We start from the raw sequence: 15,806 nt of genomic DNA on the forward strand, positions 1-15,806 counted from the left end.
GAAGAATTGCTATCTTTTTGATGCTTATGTCCTTTAAATGTCGATTTAGAGATAAGAAGTACTCCACCAGAGATTGTATGAGGAGGGGTTTGCTTATTTGCCCTGTTTTAATTATGAAGAAATACTATATCAATTTCTCCACAAAACATCAGCTGTCAGTATGGAATCAGTATTTTTTCATCCCTTTTGTCCAATATGTGGTTTCTTCCTTTCAAAGACCAGCGAGTAAAAGCAATTTGGAGAGATAACGTTGAAATTCTCTGGATTGCTAGTCAAACATTTGGTAGTATAGCTTCACAACTGCAAGGTTTTGTTTTGTTTTATTTTTCTGGAGCAACTCTTTATTAGCCAGATTTTCAAATATCTTCTTCCTGTTGATGAAATTATTTGTTTGGAAAATACTCTCACTATAAAAAATTGTGGGCGGATATTTAAACTAATATTTTTTATGACATGCATTTCAAAAGAAAATATTTCCAGTAACTTCCAGTTTGGAGTCTAAGCAGATTATCTCTGAAGTTGTAAAATACATATTTTTGGGTTGTAGGCTGTCCCGTGAGCAGTTTGAGAGAGGACTTGAAGCTCAACGAACTTGTCATACCTGAGCTGTAGCTGGCGGCTGTGTGCCTGAGCTTATCTGGAGTTGTAACTGGATGGAAACGTTGAGTAAGTTTGGGGTCTTGGTTAATCCTTCTTGGCCGTGATCCAGTTTGGGGAGCAGCAAGAGAACACCTCCAGCTGTCTACTCAATGTGTCTATCAGCCAAGGGAGGAGTAGCCAGCAAATGCTTGAAGCCTTCTGGCATGTTAGCCAGATGTGTGAGAATTCAGCAGTCAGGTGCAATAGGGCTGGCAGCCATATGGTGGTTGGTAGGTCCAGTAACATCAATTTGTGTGCAATTGACCCGTGGGTGAAAATTGCAGTGATTTGAGGAGGAATACTGTGTGTGGAGTTTTGCTGGCTCAGCTTAAGCGTGCTGAGAATTTCTATACATATACATATAAAGACTACCTTTTGTTTGGGGTAGTTGGTGTTTAGTTTTTCTTTTTTAGAGAAATGCCTTGAGTTCTTACACCTCGGTGGCCTGTGCAGAAGTTCTCGCCCAACACAAGTAGCAACCTGAAAGCCAGCAGATTATTCCCAGGGACCGCCGTCGTAGCTGCCCATTTTGGAAGAGAAACTGTGGTTCAGGCAGATCTTTAATTGTCATCTACTGGACCCCAAAGTTTAGAAGGGCGAAGCTAATTGCACACCCTTGAAAATTGCTTTTCTCTGATGTTGATTGAGCCTGTGCATTCAGTGCACTGTTAGGCAGGCAAGCAGCATTCATGACCTCTGCAGAGAAACTGGCTCAGAAGGAATGAAGGAAGCACAGAAAAGTTCATGTCAGACTTGACATTGTGTCATCTGCAGCTCTGTAATAGCAAAGCATTCAAAGATAATAACCCAGCCCCCAAAATAAATACAGGAAAGCCACTCTGAGCTGGGACGGGAGGGGTGTAGGCTTTAGAAAAAGCTTGTTTTTTTCCCCTTAAACCTGCTTTGTATAGGCATTCAGGAGTAATGGCTACAGCTTTTGCAGAGTGGTCACTGAGGAAGTAATGATGGTATTGGTGATGCCGTGCTGAGATACACTGGACACCTCCTGGGACAGCAGGTTGGTCCCAGCACCCAAGGGACCCCACAGCTGCCACACGTGGGGCACAGGGACGTGCTGCTGGATGCCCCTCTTGGTAGTGGTTTACACTGGTGCCGAGGTCTGCCTTCCCTGTTTCTATCAGCACCGGTTCTTCTATCAGAGAAGGAATTTGGGTTTTACTGAAGGTAGAACTGACATGATCTATTCTTGACAAATGCAGCTGATGTCACATTCATGGCTCACCTGCTCCAAAAAAGTGAAACTTAGTGGTGCTAAGGATTATTTCTGAGTGGTGTGTAAATCCCTCGTCCTTTTTTAAATTTTCAGAAGACATGTACTAAAATTTCTGAAGTTCTTCAAGTTCAGAAAATATTTTTGCTCATTTCATTGCACTCTTGAGAAATGTGCTCCAGCCTTCCCTCCTGTAGTACAGCTGTCTTACTCAACTGTTCTTTAACCTGTCGTTCCCTCCTGCTGTGAGCATTCCTGTGTATTTAAGTAGTAATGGTTTCTTCTGCTGTTTTGTGGAGGTAGAAACAAAGGATGTGCCGAGACTTCAGACTTCCCTACCTCCTCTTCGCTCTGCACGCTTCTTGCACTAAATAGTGGAACTCCAGCTCTTTGGTGTAGGCTTCGCTCTTGCTGCCTTACTCATGTCCTTGCTCACTGAAACTCATTTGGCACTTCATTTGTCACCTGCATGGTTGTTCTCTTCCTTAACACTGTTGTGTGCCTTTATTTTATTCGTTGTTGTTGCACCTTTTTCTTGGATCAGTGAGAAATTTTTGATGCAACCTCTTACTCTTTCCTATCTTCCACTGATATTTGCCATTGAGTTTTTTAATATAGCGTGAGTCACCTGATGTTTGTCTTGCACTGTTTTCCTTCAAGTTAGCTGTGTTTTTTGAATAAACTCTTTCCACCAGTTCTCTGAGTTTGTTTGACTTTTGAGGCCTGTTAGCTGTACTCTGATGCTTTCAGAACTTCCTCTCTCCAGAATAAAATGTTGCAATTTCATAATCAGTCATATAAATTACTTTCTACCATTACCTTTTAGATAGACACTCAGGGAAATTCATCCTCAATTTTCTCATGCCATATGATTCCCATAAGATTCATGAGGTGACTTGTTATTGCTTGTGTCTTCAACCTTGTTTTCTCCCCTTCCCTCTTGAGACTAATTCTCAGTTTCATGATTGATTGTGGCTCCTGGAAGTCTGTTGTTTTATTCTTTTGTGATAATGTTCATTATTTCAGCTTGCCGTTCAGATAATCTGCCAGCCAGGAGTATTAGCAATAGCCAGTCTTTGACTTTTTGGTTCCGACAAGAAACTTGTGATTAAATTCAGTAAACATTTTGGTAGTCCGTGTGACATGCCTTTCACGGCCACTAAACTTAGAAGTCTTCTCTCCAAAACCTACACCTTTTTACAGGAGGAGGATTGGTGTTGGTGAGAAACTCCCATGGCTGTGTGCTGCTCTCTGAACTCAAATCCTTCAGCTATTTCTTATTTATGGGTTCCTGTACGGGGCTGCCAGACAGACAAGCAGGATCGACTCGCTGCTTTTGCAAGTCGGTGACTGGATTTGTGTCTGTTATCAGTTGCTGGTCCACACACCGGCACGTATGCTGACATGTTCCTATGGTAATGTGCCACTTCGTGAAACCTGGAACGGAGCTCTTCAAAGTGTCCTACCGACCTCCAGGTTCTTAACTCTGTTCTTAACAGAGTTTGAAAACATAACCGGGGCAAGCAGTGACTGTGAAGAAATTATAAAATCTTTATTTGACTAATTATCTGCAACCCAGGTTAGCCATGATAGGCTGTAAAAGAAGGAAAAAAAGTATTGTTTTGCCCAGCATTAACTGTGACTCGTACACAGGAGATCAGCAGTGGAGACCTCCAGCCTGTCCATGGTACTAGTCAGGGTCCTCCCCTTCCGCTTTTTCACTACATGTTGTGACAAGTGACGTACTAATCTGCTGTGTTATCCTATGGCTTTTATGAGAGGACTTCAGGTTTCAGTAATCTTCAATGTTGCGGACCCACCCACTGTATTTAGTAAGATATTAAATCTATGTATACTTCCCGGCAAAAACATGGGTCTTCCTTGGAGCCAGATACTCAAAAACACTGTTTAATTAATGCGAATGAAAATCAAGTTACGTGGTGGTTGCGCTGTGGGGCTGATGAGCATTGCATGCCCAGTGGGTGCTGGTGTGAGATGGGTCTGACTCGTCCTTGGGGAGCTGGCTGTACACACTCATGCTTCCTCCTTCTTCTGCCCATCTCCTGGTGCTGCTGTAGACAGGGAGAAGTTCTTTCTGCTCCAGGGCAGGCAGTTGCTTTGGGAACAGCTGTAATATTTTAAGATAATATTACTCCACGGCTTGGAGCTATTGCTACAACAGAGCCATGGCAACCCCTCGATGGCATCTGTGCAACATAAGCCGTCGTGTTGCTGCTGAAGCTGACCAGAGGTGACCTGCCTGGCCTTGCACCAGACCAGCCTAGCAGCCCCTGCACTGCTCAGCAGTGCGTCTTTCTGTGGGGAGGAGAGACTCCCCCGTCTAAAAGACCACCATGAAGCGTTGAAGGTTGTAGCTTGACATGGTGTCATCTGCCCGTGCCATGGGCAAGCAGTGCAGATGCACTGGTCGAACACCAGCAGCCCGTGCCTGCCACCAGGGTTAAAAAACAGTCACTGTTTTCCTGTTGCTGTGTAAATACAAATGTATTTTTTGCTCATACGTGGTTTTAGAACATTTAAATCACTGGCAGATTTTGCAGATTAATTTTTACTTTGAGGACAGTGGGTGGCAAGTGAGCGGTGAAACCCAGTGTTTGCAGTGCCATGGGTCAATGTCAGCCTTGGTTTCTGCTGATAGAGGGTTTTAAAGCAGCCTTCTCTCATACGTAACAAGTGTTTTATGTCTACAAAGAAATGTCATATACTAGCTGCTCACCTGTGTACCGCCTGCCAGTGGCACATGTATGGCTTTAAAGTTTGCATTTTGCTAATGACCGTGCCTGTGCTTTAGCTCTCTGCCAGTGACTCTCCCTGCGACAGCTCTGTGCTGATGGCTCTGCTCACTGCCAGGGCAGGATGCATTGCATTCAATTCGTTACCTATGGCAAATCATATACCAGGGAAAAAATAGCGCATAAAACTCCGTTACCATCCCATTGAAAGCAGCAGGGAAGACCCAGGTTAGCATCTTTACTATCAGGAGGAGGTAGAGCCTGACATATTTTTATAAAAGTCTCAGCTTACACTTTAAAATGTTTTTTTGCCATGTTAGCTGCCATTTAGCACATTTTATAGTTATGGTAAGTGAATAGTTTATATGGTTTAAGCCCAAGGAACTACTTTGAGGTTGCCTTAAAAATACATATATTTTCCTCGAATGCCAAGTTTGAGGTTCTAGCCAGGAGAAGGAAATGAGGGTGTGGGCAGAGCTGTGTTGGCAGTCCAGGGCTACCAAAATGAGCACTCCTGCTTCTTTCTGCCCCTGTGTGGTTGCTCTGACCCTTGGCAGGCTCATTCAGCCCACGCATCAAGCAGAAAACTGTTCACTTTGGTTTGTTTGGGTTAATTTTCTAAACCCTCAGCTGGGAAAGGGGGAAGAAACGAGAGAGTAATGAGAAGAGGATGGTTTTGGTCCTCAATAGCTTGCCATCAATGAGGAGAAGCAAGAAGGGAAAAGGGTACATGACCAGCAGATGAACTGTGCATTGGACAGCCCTGATAATTACATGATAAAGGCATTTTATGGCCTATGGTCTCTGCAAGAACCAGAGCATCCAAATGTCTTGTTTGCTTCCTCTGCTACACCAAACTCATCTCTGATGACTAAAGATTTCCAAAAGCATCAGTTTGGCTGGTCTGGAGTAAGTCTCTGCATCCTGGCCCTGAGGTGAGAGGAACAGGAGAGGACAAAGAACTGTGTACTGTGACTTTAGGAATGGTTCATCTAAAGGATTTAGCTTTCTAGGTTGGCGACATTAGGGTTTGGGAGGCAAGAAGGTGGGAGAGTAGGCTACAGAAACATACGATCTGTTAAGCAGAGGTAAGGGCCACCTGAGCAAACTGCAGTCAGGGAGCACTGGGAAGCTAAATAAACACTGAAGATACAAAGGCAATTGATTTCAGAATGTTTTGATCTTCAATTGCATCTGTCATTTGCAGTGAAGGTAAGGTAGTGTTATTTCTGAGGACTGCAGCTGCTGATGCATTTTAGAATTTCGACAACTTTCACATAGGAATATTGTGGGAATAATGCTGTAGCTATAGTGGCTGAAGAGAACTCGGTTTCCAGGAAGCTATATTATATTACTATACCAGCAAATGCAGCTGGAAAAAAAAAACAGAGAAACTTTCAGGTGCATAAGCCTTACTTCTTTCTTACACATAGGCTAGGAAGCCTCTGAAATTCTGCTGGAAAACTTTTTGAAGAATATAGGCACAAAACTTGGGTGCAGAAAGAAAAATTATTTTGATTTGGTTCCTGAGAGATCATCAAGAAAATCTGCCTTTTGCTGATGTACTAGGAATTTAGAAATCAATGGAAATGATCCCATTCAGGATGGAGCCTATGTAGGAGTGTTTTAATTTTGTGATACTTTGAATTTGTAGTAACTTCTACAAGCTGACACCCAAATAAAAAATGAGTATGAAACTCAGGGTCAGATGAAAGTAACGTGGGGACCACTGTGTGGTGTGGCATCTTAGCACAAGCCAAGACATCATTACGGGTGAGAATATGTAAAACTGTGCAATTAAGTGCTTTTGAGAGTGACTGCAGACACCACCACAGAGTGTATCTTTGGTGGATTTTGTTTCTTTATTTTTAAAAATCAATGACTACTGGATAACTCTTCAATGTTTAATTATATACTGGTACACGAGCTAATGTGTTGCTGGGAATAGTTATGGTAGTGCTTGAAGTCTACAGGTTGAGTAGTAAAAGCACATGAAATTAGGATGCATAAAGTTTTGTGAGTTGCAAGTGTATGGGTAAACTGGAAAAAACCCTCCTGTTATTTCTAGTATCATTGGAGTAAAAGGACATTTAGTGGGTTATAACTGCTTTTAACACTTAAAGCAGTACATATAATTAAGGGAGGGTGACCAGACCTAATGGGCAATATATTCCAGACATCTTGCAAGCAATCAAATGGAAGTGCGACTAGAAGTGAGTCTGCCTTCCCAGAATCATGGTAGGAGGAGGCTTCCCCTATCTCTAAAACTGGAATAAATGAGAAGGATCAGCTTATTTGGAAAGTACCATCAGCCTGATACAAGACGCTGGGGCCACTATTCATTATGGCACTAGATTTGAGCCCCAAGTATTTAGGGGCACACAAGGAGAGAGAGGAAGAAGTAAATGAATATGAACAGTGTTGAATACATACGCTATTACGCAGCCTGGATTTGCAGGGCTGCGATAGGAGCTCTCAGAAAAGGCAGTGCATGTAGCCGAACAAACATCGAGGATCTCCTTTGGGACGTACTGTTTCCTCAGACCAGTGTTTGCGTTTCATTTAATACCCAAGTGTTTCTAAGAAAACTGATCACATTGCTGATAGGATACAGAACACTAACATTAACATAAAGCTGGAAAAAAAAACCCAACCCAGTAGACTGCATAATTAGAGGCTCTTGAAAAGAGCAGTCTGCTGGCCTCAAGCTAAACAAACCAAAATGTAAATTACGTGTAGGTGAAACAGCATGCCGGGGAGAGCTGATGTGTGAGGGGTGTGCGTGCAGATAAATCACTGCAGTGTCGGGGCTGTTGTTAACTAACACACCTGCCTAGGCAAAGGTTTTCATGATTAATTCTTGCATATAGCTCGAGTTGTGATGCTACATCCAAGCTGATCCCTGCTCACCTTCCCTGGAGGGTGGGAAGGTTTGTACTGGTGACCGTGGTGTCTTGTTTTGTGCAGAAAAGCACTTCTGCACCCAAACGGCCCCTGTGGTCTCTTCACCCAGTCCTCTCTTATCATGGATAACTGACAGCCAACTGAATCACTTAAATCTCAGATCAGATGCATATGAAAAGTTTGTATGTATGCACATACATGGGAAAAATATATATTAGTCTATAAATACACGGGGAGGGAGGGAGGGACGGAGAGAAGGGGGGAAATGACTATCACTGTGATCAAATAGGAGAGAGTGGTTTGACATACAACTCTGTTAAAAATACTAAAATTCCAAAAAAATAGTTTGCTGTCGTTAGTTGAAACTTACCAAACCAGCTCACCATCAAGAGCTTCAGAGCAGTTTTTAGAGTATTGAGTCAATGGATTCAAGAAGGTTCATTCAAGAAACCCCAATTCTGAGATGTTCCTAGCTGTTATATTATGTTTAAAATATGGATTCAGTGCTACTTTCACTTATTTCCAAGAATGAGGTTTATATTTTGGATATTAAATGAGTGAGAATCCTGGGAGTCTCTAGATTTGAAATGGAAGTTTATTTACCTTTTTGGGAACAAAACAAGAGCTGCTTCTCTTTATAGGTCAGAGTAATGATTTTTAGAGTACAGCAAATTTCCTGAAACAGAGAAATGGTTAAGATCTTCTCTGTGGAGCTGCTTTTAAATGTCGCTCAGCTGCTTTACTTTTCTTCATGCAAACTAAAAATTATGTATAGATACCGATGTACTAGTTTTCATTGTGTTTTTCAATTACCATTTGAAAAAAAAGTTAAGTGGATGGTGTGTCATATGCAGAACTTCTCATACATGAACAGTTTTAAAAAATTAAGTCTTTGAAGTCAAAAATGCTAGATATGTATCTTGATGATGCTCGGCTCTGGACCTTTCCTATTATAGATTTTTGTTGTATTGTACTGTATTGTATTCACATCCAGCATCATCTGTTAGCAGCATAATGTCTGTTGCTGTTGGAGAAGGTGGTAGCATCTGGGGACATTCCCGAGACGTGCGGTCGTTGACCATGGTGGCTGTTGTTGGGAAGGGGCAGCTGTCGGTGCTGCAGACGCGGTACCCAAACTGCGCTTTGACTCACTGCCAAAGCTCGGGAGCTGCAGGCTCCTGCTCCATCACATTGATTTTATAACATTCTGCATCACGGCTCTACGCCACTGTACCCTCGGTTAAATTACGTATATTTTTATTTATGACATGTGGCTAATAAAACAATGAAAGCAACTGCACTTTTTCTCAACCACATGAAGCCGTGTATAATAGTCGCCAGCTTCTGGCAGGTTTACTGGGCAGATTTCAAGAGAAAGCAGAAGCTTATTTATTGCAAATCCTTATTCTTCTAAGCCCAGCTTTTGAACCTCATGGAAAAATGTGGCCGTTCTCCTTCTGCTCTTTGTCTCCTTAGAAATAATGATAAACCAAACTTGGTGCTAGAAGTTCAGTTTTAGATTGGCAGACAGAAACTTTCTTGGTACACATCTTTATGGGATGAAGCAAAAATACTACTGTAGTGTTTTATGGACAGATTACTTCCCGAAAGACTTTGTGATAATAACTTGAACCCTTCTATAGGCATATGTTCATCTGAAGAGCCGTCTGGAAACCCTCCATATAGTCAATGCAGCTTTCCATGGCGGTGCAGGGAGTGTGACTCAGAGCACCTGAGTTATAACAGGTACCAAAACCAGATCAGGTGAACATCTTCCTGGTGCTTTCAGGTTTTCTCTGCCTTTTATGGAAAGTTAGGAGTTGTCTTCATCTTTTGACTTTGAATGGGGGGAGTTTACCACCTAGTTTTTCATCGATGGACCTACTGCTGCAAGGCTTTGGTTGTAAATTCTCATTAGGCTAATTGCATCTTCCCACATTAACATGTAAGGAGGTAATTTCCACTGCACAGTTAGAGTGATTACCGTTTATGTCCTGGTGATATTCTGATAACTATTTGACCAGAACAATTTAAATAGCTCTTCTCTTCGGAGTTCAGTAGATATTTGTAGGAAGTGTGAATGTTTGGTCCAATTAGAGCAGAAACTTCATGCAAAACAAACCAGCTTAGCAAAATGAGCACTGCAGCAGAAAGAGCTAGACAGTAAACTTTTTTAATAGAGCGAATGTATCATCAGGCCATAGATGAATGTTTAATCTAATTTTCTTGGCAGGGAGGGGGGAACTCTGGCCTTATGACATGTCTTTAAAAAAAATTACTTCAGCGTTGTCATAAATTGATTGGAAATATTTTTGCCTCGCATTACTCATGGGATGTCAACAAGTATGCAAATGTGAAAATTTAACATATGTCTCCTTGCTGCTTTTACACGGTTTCTCACACCACTTTAATGAGTAAAATCTGTTTTTTAAAATGCCGCTTCAGACTCAAGTTCTTTGCTGTTGGAGACCATCTCACTATTATTTTCTTAGTCTTCCGCTGCGATGTTAAATAGTTTATTCATTTGTTAATTTTACACACTTGGACTGCAGCCATTTTTATCTTATTATGATCTTAGGCTGTAGTTAAAGTTCTTACGTCTGGTAATCCTCCTTGTTACACGGTGCTGCATCTTTTTTGGGTTTCTTTGCCGTCTTTCCTCAGAGCATCGGTTTCCATTGGTCCTTTTGCTGCAACTGTTTCAGTAAAACATCTGTATCTTTCTTCTGATCTCTTCCATAAATGCATTTATTTATGAATGAACCTATAATGTTGTTAACTTCTGTAAAGACTTCCTGACAGCGTAATAGCCAGGGATGGACCAGCGATTTAGATCTAATAAGACCCAATCAGGTTATTTTGTGTTGTGCCTTCTGTCTCACATCTGTTGGTGGAAGGTGGTCCTGGTTTTCCTGTCACAGGAGCCAGGCAGTCCCCTTGCCAGCGTGGTCCTGCTCTTAATTTGACACAAGTGCCTCAAGCCTAAAACCCGGAATATTTATTGTTTTCCTGAAATCTGCCATGTCTACCCCCCACACTTAATAAACACAGTAGCTTCACCATTTCATTTCACTGATAGTATTTTTACATCAAGATGTAATAATGCAGATCAATGAGCTGGAGATGTTGTTATAATTACACTTAATTTGCACATTCTGTGTGTTCAGGTCTGTTTTGGAGTTGTCTTTTTGCAATGTTGAGGTGTACTGGATTTTTTCGGCTGGCAAAGATGGGCTCTGGGCAGAGATGGTGACAGGTGCTGGAGCACAGCCGCCTGTGCCGTGTTTTGCAGGTAGACACCAGGAGTCCTGAGATAAGACTCGCAAATCTTTCTCGATATTAAAGTATTGCGCAGTCAGTTTGGGTATCACGGTGCAATATCAGCTAAAGCTTTCAACAGAGGGCACACAAATGAAGGTTATGTGCCTGCAATAAACTGCTGTATTTTGTGCTGTTTTGCTTTCCTTTGTGGTGTAGAAAAAATACACTCATGCAAATCCTTTTATCTGGACTGCAGGCTTCACGTTTTGATACGAACAAAAAAGGGCATCTTGGAAGACAAGTGAGATGCTTTAAAGTGTAACTGGGTATGCAGGTCATCTTGGCTGTTGTAGACAGTGCTTCCTCTCTGCCGGTTACGTCTGCCTTGGCTTTTGTCTACAACCATTTATTGCTTAAAAATTTAAAAGATAGTTGAACTGGGAAGAGTTAAGTGAACAAGATGTGACTTTTTTTTTGTTTTTTTAAATGCAGTTATGCTTTTGGGATGAGCTGCTAGAGAGTATGTGATGATCTCTCTCTCTGCAGCTCTTACGGATGCATTATCATGGTGTCCTGAGCTGCTCCGCATTGAGCCCTGGCCCGTGCTCCGTTGCAGAAACCACAGCGTGCTTTGCGCACTGAGTCTGCCTTTGTCAATATGGCACAGTATAAACCAATAAATAACTGCTCTGTAAAATACTGGCGTTAAAGAGTGGGCACGACCCATCTCAAGGCTCAAACTAAACCCAGGCATGTGTTTGAGTATCAATTTAATTTTTTTTAATTTGAAGAAAAAAAGTACATTTTTCTTTCGAAGTTGGAGGGAGAGTAAAGTGTATATTGTATATACAAAGTATAAACAACTAATGAAAACAATTTTTATGGAATTATTCTTCTAGGTTTTAAAATTTCATACTTTAAAGGTTACTGCAATAATTACTACTCTGTCAGTGCCATGATGACAGTTACCTCATCAACCACTGCATAATGTTTTGAACAGTAACACGAAAATAGATATTCTCTGCCTCTCTATTTGGTTTAGTTAAAGTACATATTTTAAAAATATGAATAGTAAAATGTTTCAGATAAGAATAGTGGTGTATCATGAAGTGCATGCAAATACATTTTCTTAAAAATGGTTCAGCTAGCAAATGTAAAAATGTGCAGCCTGACTTTATTTTCCTTTCTTGGGCTGAAATGCTTCATAGACAATTTCCAAGCATTATTATTGAATTATTCTTTTAAACGAGATTTCGTTTTGAAAATCTTGAAACAGACAGATGGGAGCCTCTCTGGAGAGTCAGCTGAGGAACACAAAAGTGTTAGTTTGGTTTTCTAATCCAAATCTCACTTGCATAGGCTGTGTTTATAGAAATTGGTTGTTGCAGCTCCCCTCTTCTTGGGTTACTGAGCAGAGCTGCCCAGCCCGAGATGCAGTGTATCCATTCAGGGAATGAGTGCTCTGTTGGCAGTGAGATCCTCATTCCAGTGCTTTGCACTTAGCTGGAGATGCTCCTCGGTGCTGAGGATCAGTTTGTGGGAAGCTCCTTCAGGAGCTGCGAGAGTCATTTGTAGCTCGGGTATCATCAGAGCTCCTCAGTGCGCAGGTCTGGATGGATCCAGAGCTCTGCACTTCGCTTGGGAGATGTGGTTTTATGAGGTGCTGGGATTACTTTTCCTGATGTAGACTGGAGTTTGTATATTCTTTGAATAAACACAGGCTATTGTTTGAGTGTGCAAACAGCTTGATGTGTTCCACATAGAAAGAAGTTTGATCTGGAAGAATAAGCTGTGTTGCTGTATGTATATATCGCATTTACAGTAAGCAGGGTATAGAGTGGGCAAATAGGAGCAGTAGGTCAGTTGTTAGCTCACTGGGCACTTGTCCAAATATCATTAAAAATGTTGACATTAAGTAATTTCGGGGTTTAATAATATTTAATTAACTACTATTTAAACACCTCCGCTGGATTTGACCTACATTTCTAGCTTAAAAGTTCTGTATAATAGATTTGACATGTTCAGTATATAGTGGTTTGCGAAAGGCAATAGAGTACACCTCAAACTTCTGATAATCCCTTGTTCCTAAAGAAGAGGAACAAACAAATGCACCATACTAAATATTGTCCTTTTTGTTTATTTTTCAGATTAGCACTGTACGTATACGAATATCTGCTCCATGTAGGAGCACAGAAATCAGCCCAGACGTTTTTATCAGAGGTATGTTTCCCCGTCTTTTTTTTCCTTACGTAACTTTCCAGTGTGTGCAAGTGAAATAAATATGCGTTGGCCTAGGATAAACAGCAGTGGCAATGTTGAATTTCTGTTTACATTGATCAGCATAGATTTCTGATTCTGCAGCAGCCTTGTCATTTAACACACCTTTGCATAACTGTTTTGCTATGATTTGTTACCCTATTCTGCGATTTGCTATCACATTGGGGAAAGATTCATCTATTTTCTGTAGTAAATGTGCATGTTAGAGAACGCATTGACCAGTAGTCTGTTCTGATGACCTTCTAACTTATTGCTGATACCTCCAATTATGAATGATGTACCCTTCCAAAATACACAGCGATCATTTGTTTTACATCCCACTGTCCTACGCTTGCAGTTCACATTCTCTTGAGCACTGCTGATCTCCCTGTGTGTTCTTACCATGCTTCTAACCACTTCTTTTCGTCTGGCGCATCAATTATGACTGCAGCCATTAGGTCCTGTCTCATAAACGCTTTCAATGTCTAACAGTGTTTTTACCTTTACGCAATAATTTTTCATAGTCTTTCAAAGACTTTCTGTACATCTTTTGAAGATTGAAGTAAATTCTGTCTCATTAGCATTGTACATTTTTCCTGGGGTGGAAAAATACCTGTATACCAAACATATTGAGGTCTTTTGGATTTATTATTGTTTTTAATCTGTATTTGATAAGAACATTTAAGATAATAATAGTTGAATAGTGAGGAGAAGCGAGGAAAGAATAGTCAAGATGTTGTACTTGCTTCATGTGATATTTCCCTAAGATTTAATAAAATTACTATGCTAGTGATTATGTGTTTGAGGTGGGATAGGGGAGGGTGAGAACCTGGAGCATTGTTTGTGGTGTTTATAGAAAATTCACTTAGCAGAGATGATGAAAAGAGGTAGAATTGTGGTAGTATCAGTATATAGTAAAGTATATTTTTGACAATTGTTTTTTCTCTTTGGCAAAGCAATGGAAAAATAAGAAAGAAAATAATGGAGAGTATAGTCTTTCCCCAAACAGCTGTCATTTGTAAATAATACCCTGTGCAGGATTCATTTTGCTCATTTTGGTTTTATGATATATTTGCAAAATGAGCAGTTGGCAGAAGTATAGCTAGTATGACATTTGGATTTCTAGAAAACATTCAATATCATGTGTTGAAACTTAGCATTTAAAACTAATCCACTCTTTGGTTATAAGGAAAATTTCAGGTCTGAGCAACTGTAATAGGAGAACATATATCAAATCTTTAAAGCGAAGACTAATAGTAGCCAAAAGATGGTAAACACAGGGCAGGGCCAAATACTGTATAGAATTGGTATGCGGTGTCTGTTACATTTCACATGAAGCTGTCTGTGAGTTTATTTACCTCAAGCATTAGCAGTGCAGAAGGGTAAATACTACACTGACAACACTTGTGAATGGTTGTGTGGTGGAACCAGAGGCAGTTACCACTGATATGGAAAAACCTGAAAAAATCGTATCTGGGAGGACAGGCTTAGCATGAGAAAACTATACACTAATATGGCTTGGAGAAAGTAAACTAAAATGCACAAGTTAAATGGCAAGTGGTAAAAGCAGCAGAAAAAAATGATAGTTGATTGTGCAGATCTTAACAGATCTTAGCACTGTAGCGCCCATTCAGTCCTGGTCTGCAAATCACAAGTAGCTCTGCCCCAGCCTTGTACTCCATGTCAGTCAGCTGTTTTTGTTGGAGAGCATTGGCATATGGGATGAAAACAAGAGACAGAAATTGAGAGAAGCACAAAAAGAAAGTCCTTTAGTGAATTTATGATGTATTGAAAGCTACAGTTTTCTGTGCGTTTTTGTCCTCTTCTGGCTCAGTGCTGTTGAGAAGCACCTACCCCATTGCAGCCAGTTTGTTGTGAGAGGACTTCAGGTGTAGGGGACACCCAGGTGGCATAGGAGGAAATTCGTGTTGGTTTGGTCCCTCCTTAAAAAGCATGGCTGTCTGAACTCAATGGCCTCTCTGCTTCGGCAGTCTGCATCTGCTAGTATAATTTGGGTGGATTTAGTTAAAAATAAGTAGCTTCAAAACTTGAACACGTGGGTGTAGAAGGAGTAAGCGTACATAGATTGTCTGACCTGTTTGTCGTTTATGTGTGTAAATGACGAAGGCTGAGTGCCCTTTGTTAAAGATATACCAGGGAACCTGTCTGAGAGTAATGGAACAAAATTAAGAAAAGGAAAATTTCAGTTGGATATAATGGAATCCACTGTGCTCCTAGATAACTTAGAGAAGGTTGTTTTAATCGTTCCTATAATGCTTTATGTATAGTTTAAATTCCATAGAAATGATCCACAAATCAAAGGGCTGGAGAACATGCCCTGTGAGGAAAGACTGGTGGAGTTTGGTCTTTTCTCCCTCGGGAAGAGAAGGCCCAGGGGACACCTCATCACAGTGTTAGAGTACTTAAAGGGTGGCTACAAAGAGGACAGAGGCTCTTCCTTGGTAAGGAGCTACATAGAGAAGGCAAGGGGCAATGGGTACAAGTTGCACAGGGAGAGGTTTCATTTTGATACGAGAAAGAAATCTGCGGTACAGTGAGAACAGTCATTCACTGGAACAACCTCCTCAGGGACGTGGTGGAGTTCCCATCGCTGGAGGTTTTCAAGATGCAACTGGATGGGGTGCTAAGAAATCTCATCTGTGCTCTTTTTCCCACAGAGGGCTATACAAGATGATATTTCAAGGTCACTTCCAACCTGAGCTGTTCTGTGATTCTATGAGTCAGTAAAGTCTAGAAGTCCT

At 41.1% G+C, this 15,806-nt stretch overlaps 1 protein-coding gene across 6 annotated transcripts in view; it reads left to right on the forward strand.

The window, feature by feature from the left end:
* Positions 1-15,806, forward strand: part of SSBP2 (single stranded DNA binding protein 2) — a 177,579-nt gene that overhangs the window by 29,187 nt on the left and 132,586 nt on the right. For all 6 annotated transcript variants that reach the window (XM_080361979.1, XM_080361983.1, XM_080361980.1 and 3 more), the window contains exon 2: positions 12,936-13,008. In XM_080361979.1, coding sequence (XP_080218105.1) covers positions 12,936-13,008 — 73 coding nt within the window. The remainder of the gene's footprint in view (positions 1-12,935; positions 13,009-15,806) is intronic.

The sequence above is a fragment of the Nesoenas mayeri genome (assembly GCF_963082525.1).
Source record: "Nesoenas mayeri genome assembly, chromosome: Z".
In the NCBI taxonomy this organism is placed as follows: Eukaryota; Metazoa; Chordata; class Aves; order Columbiformes; family Columbidae; genus Nesoenas; species Nesoenas mayeri.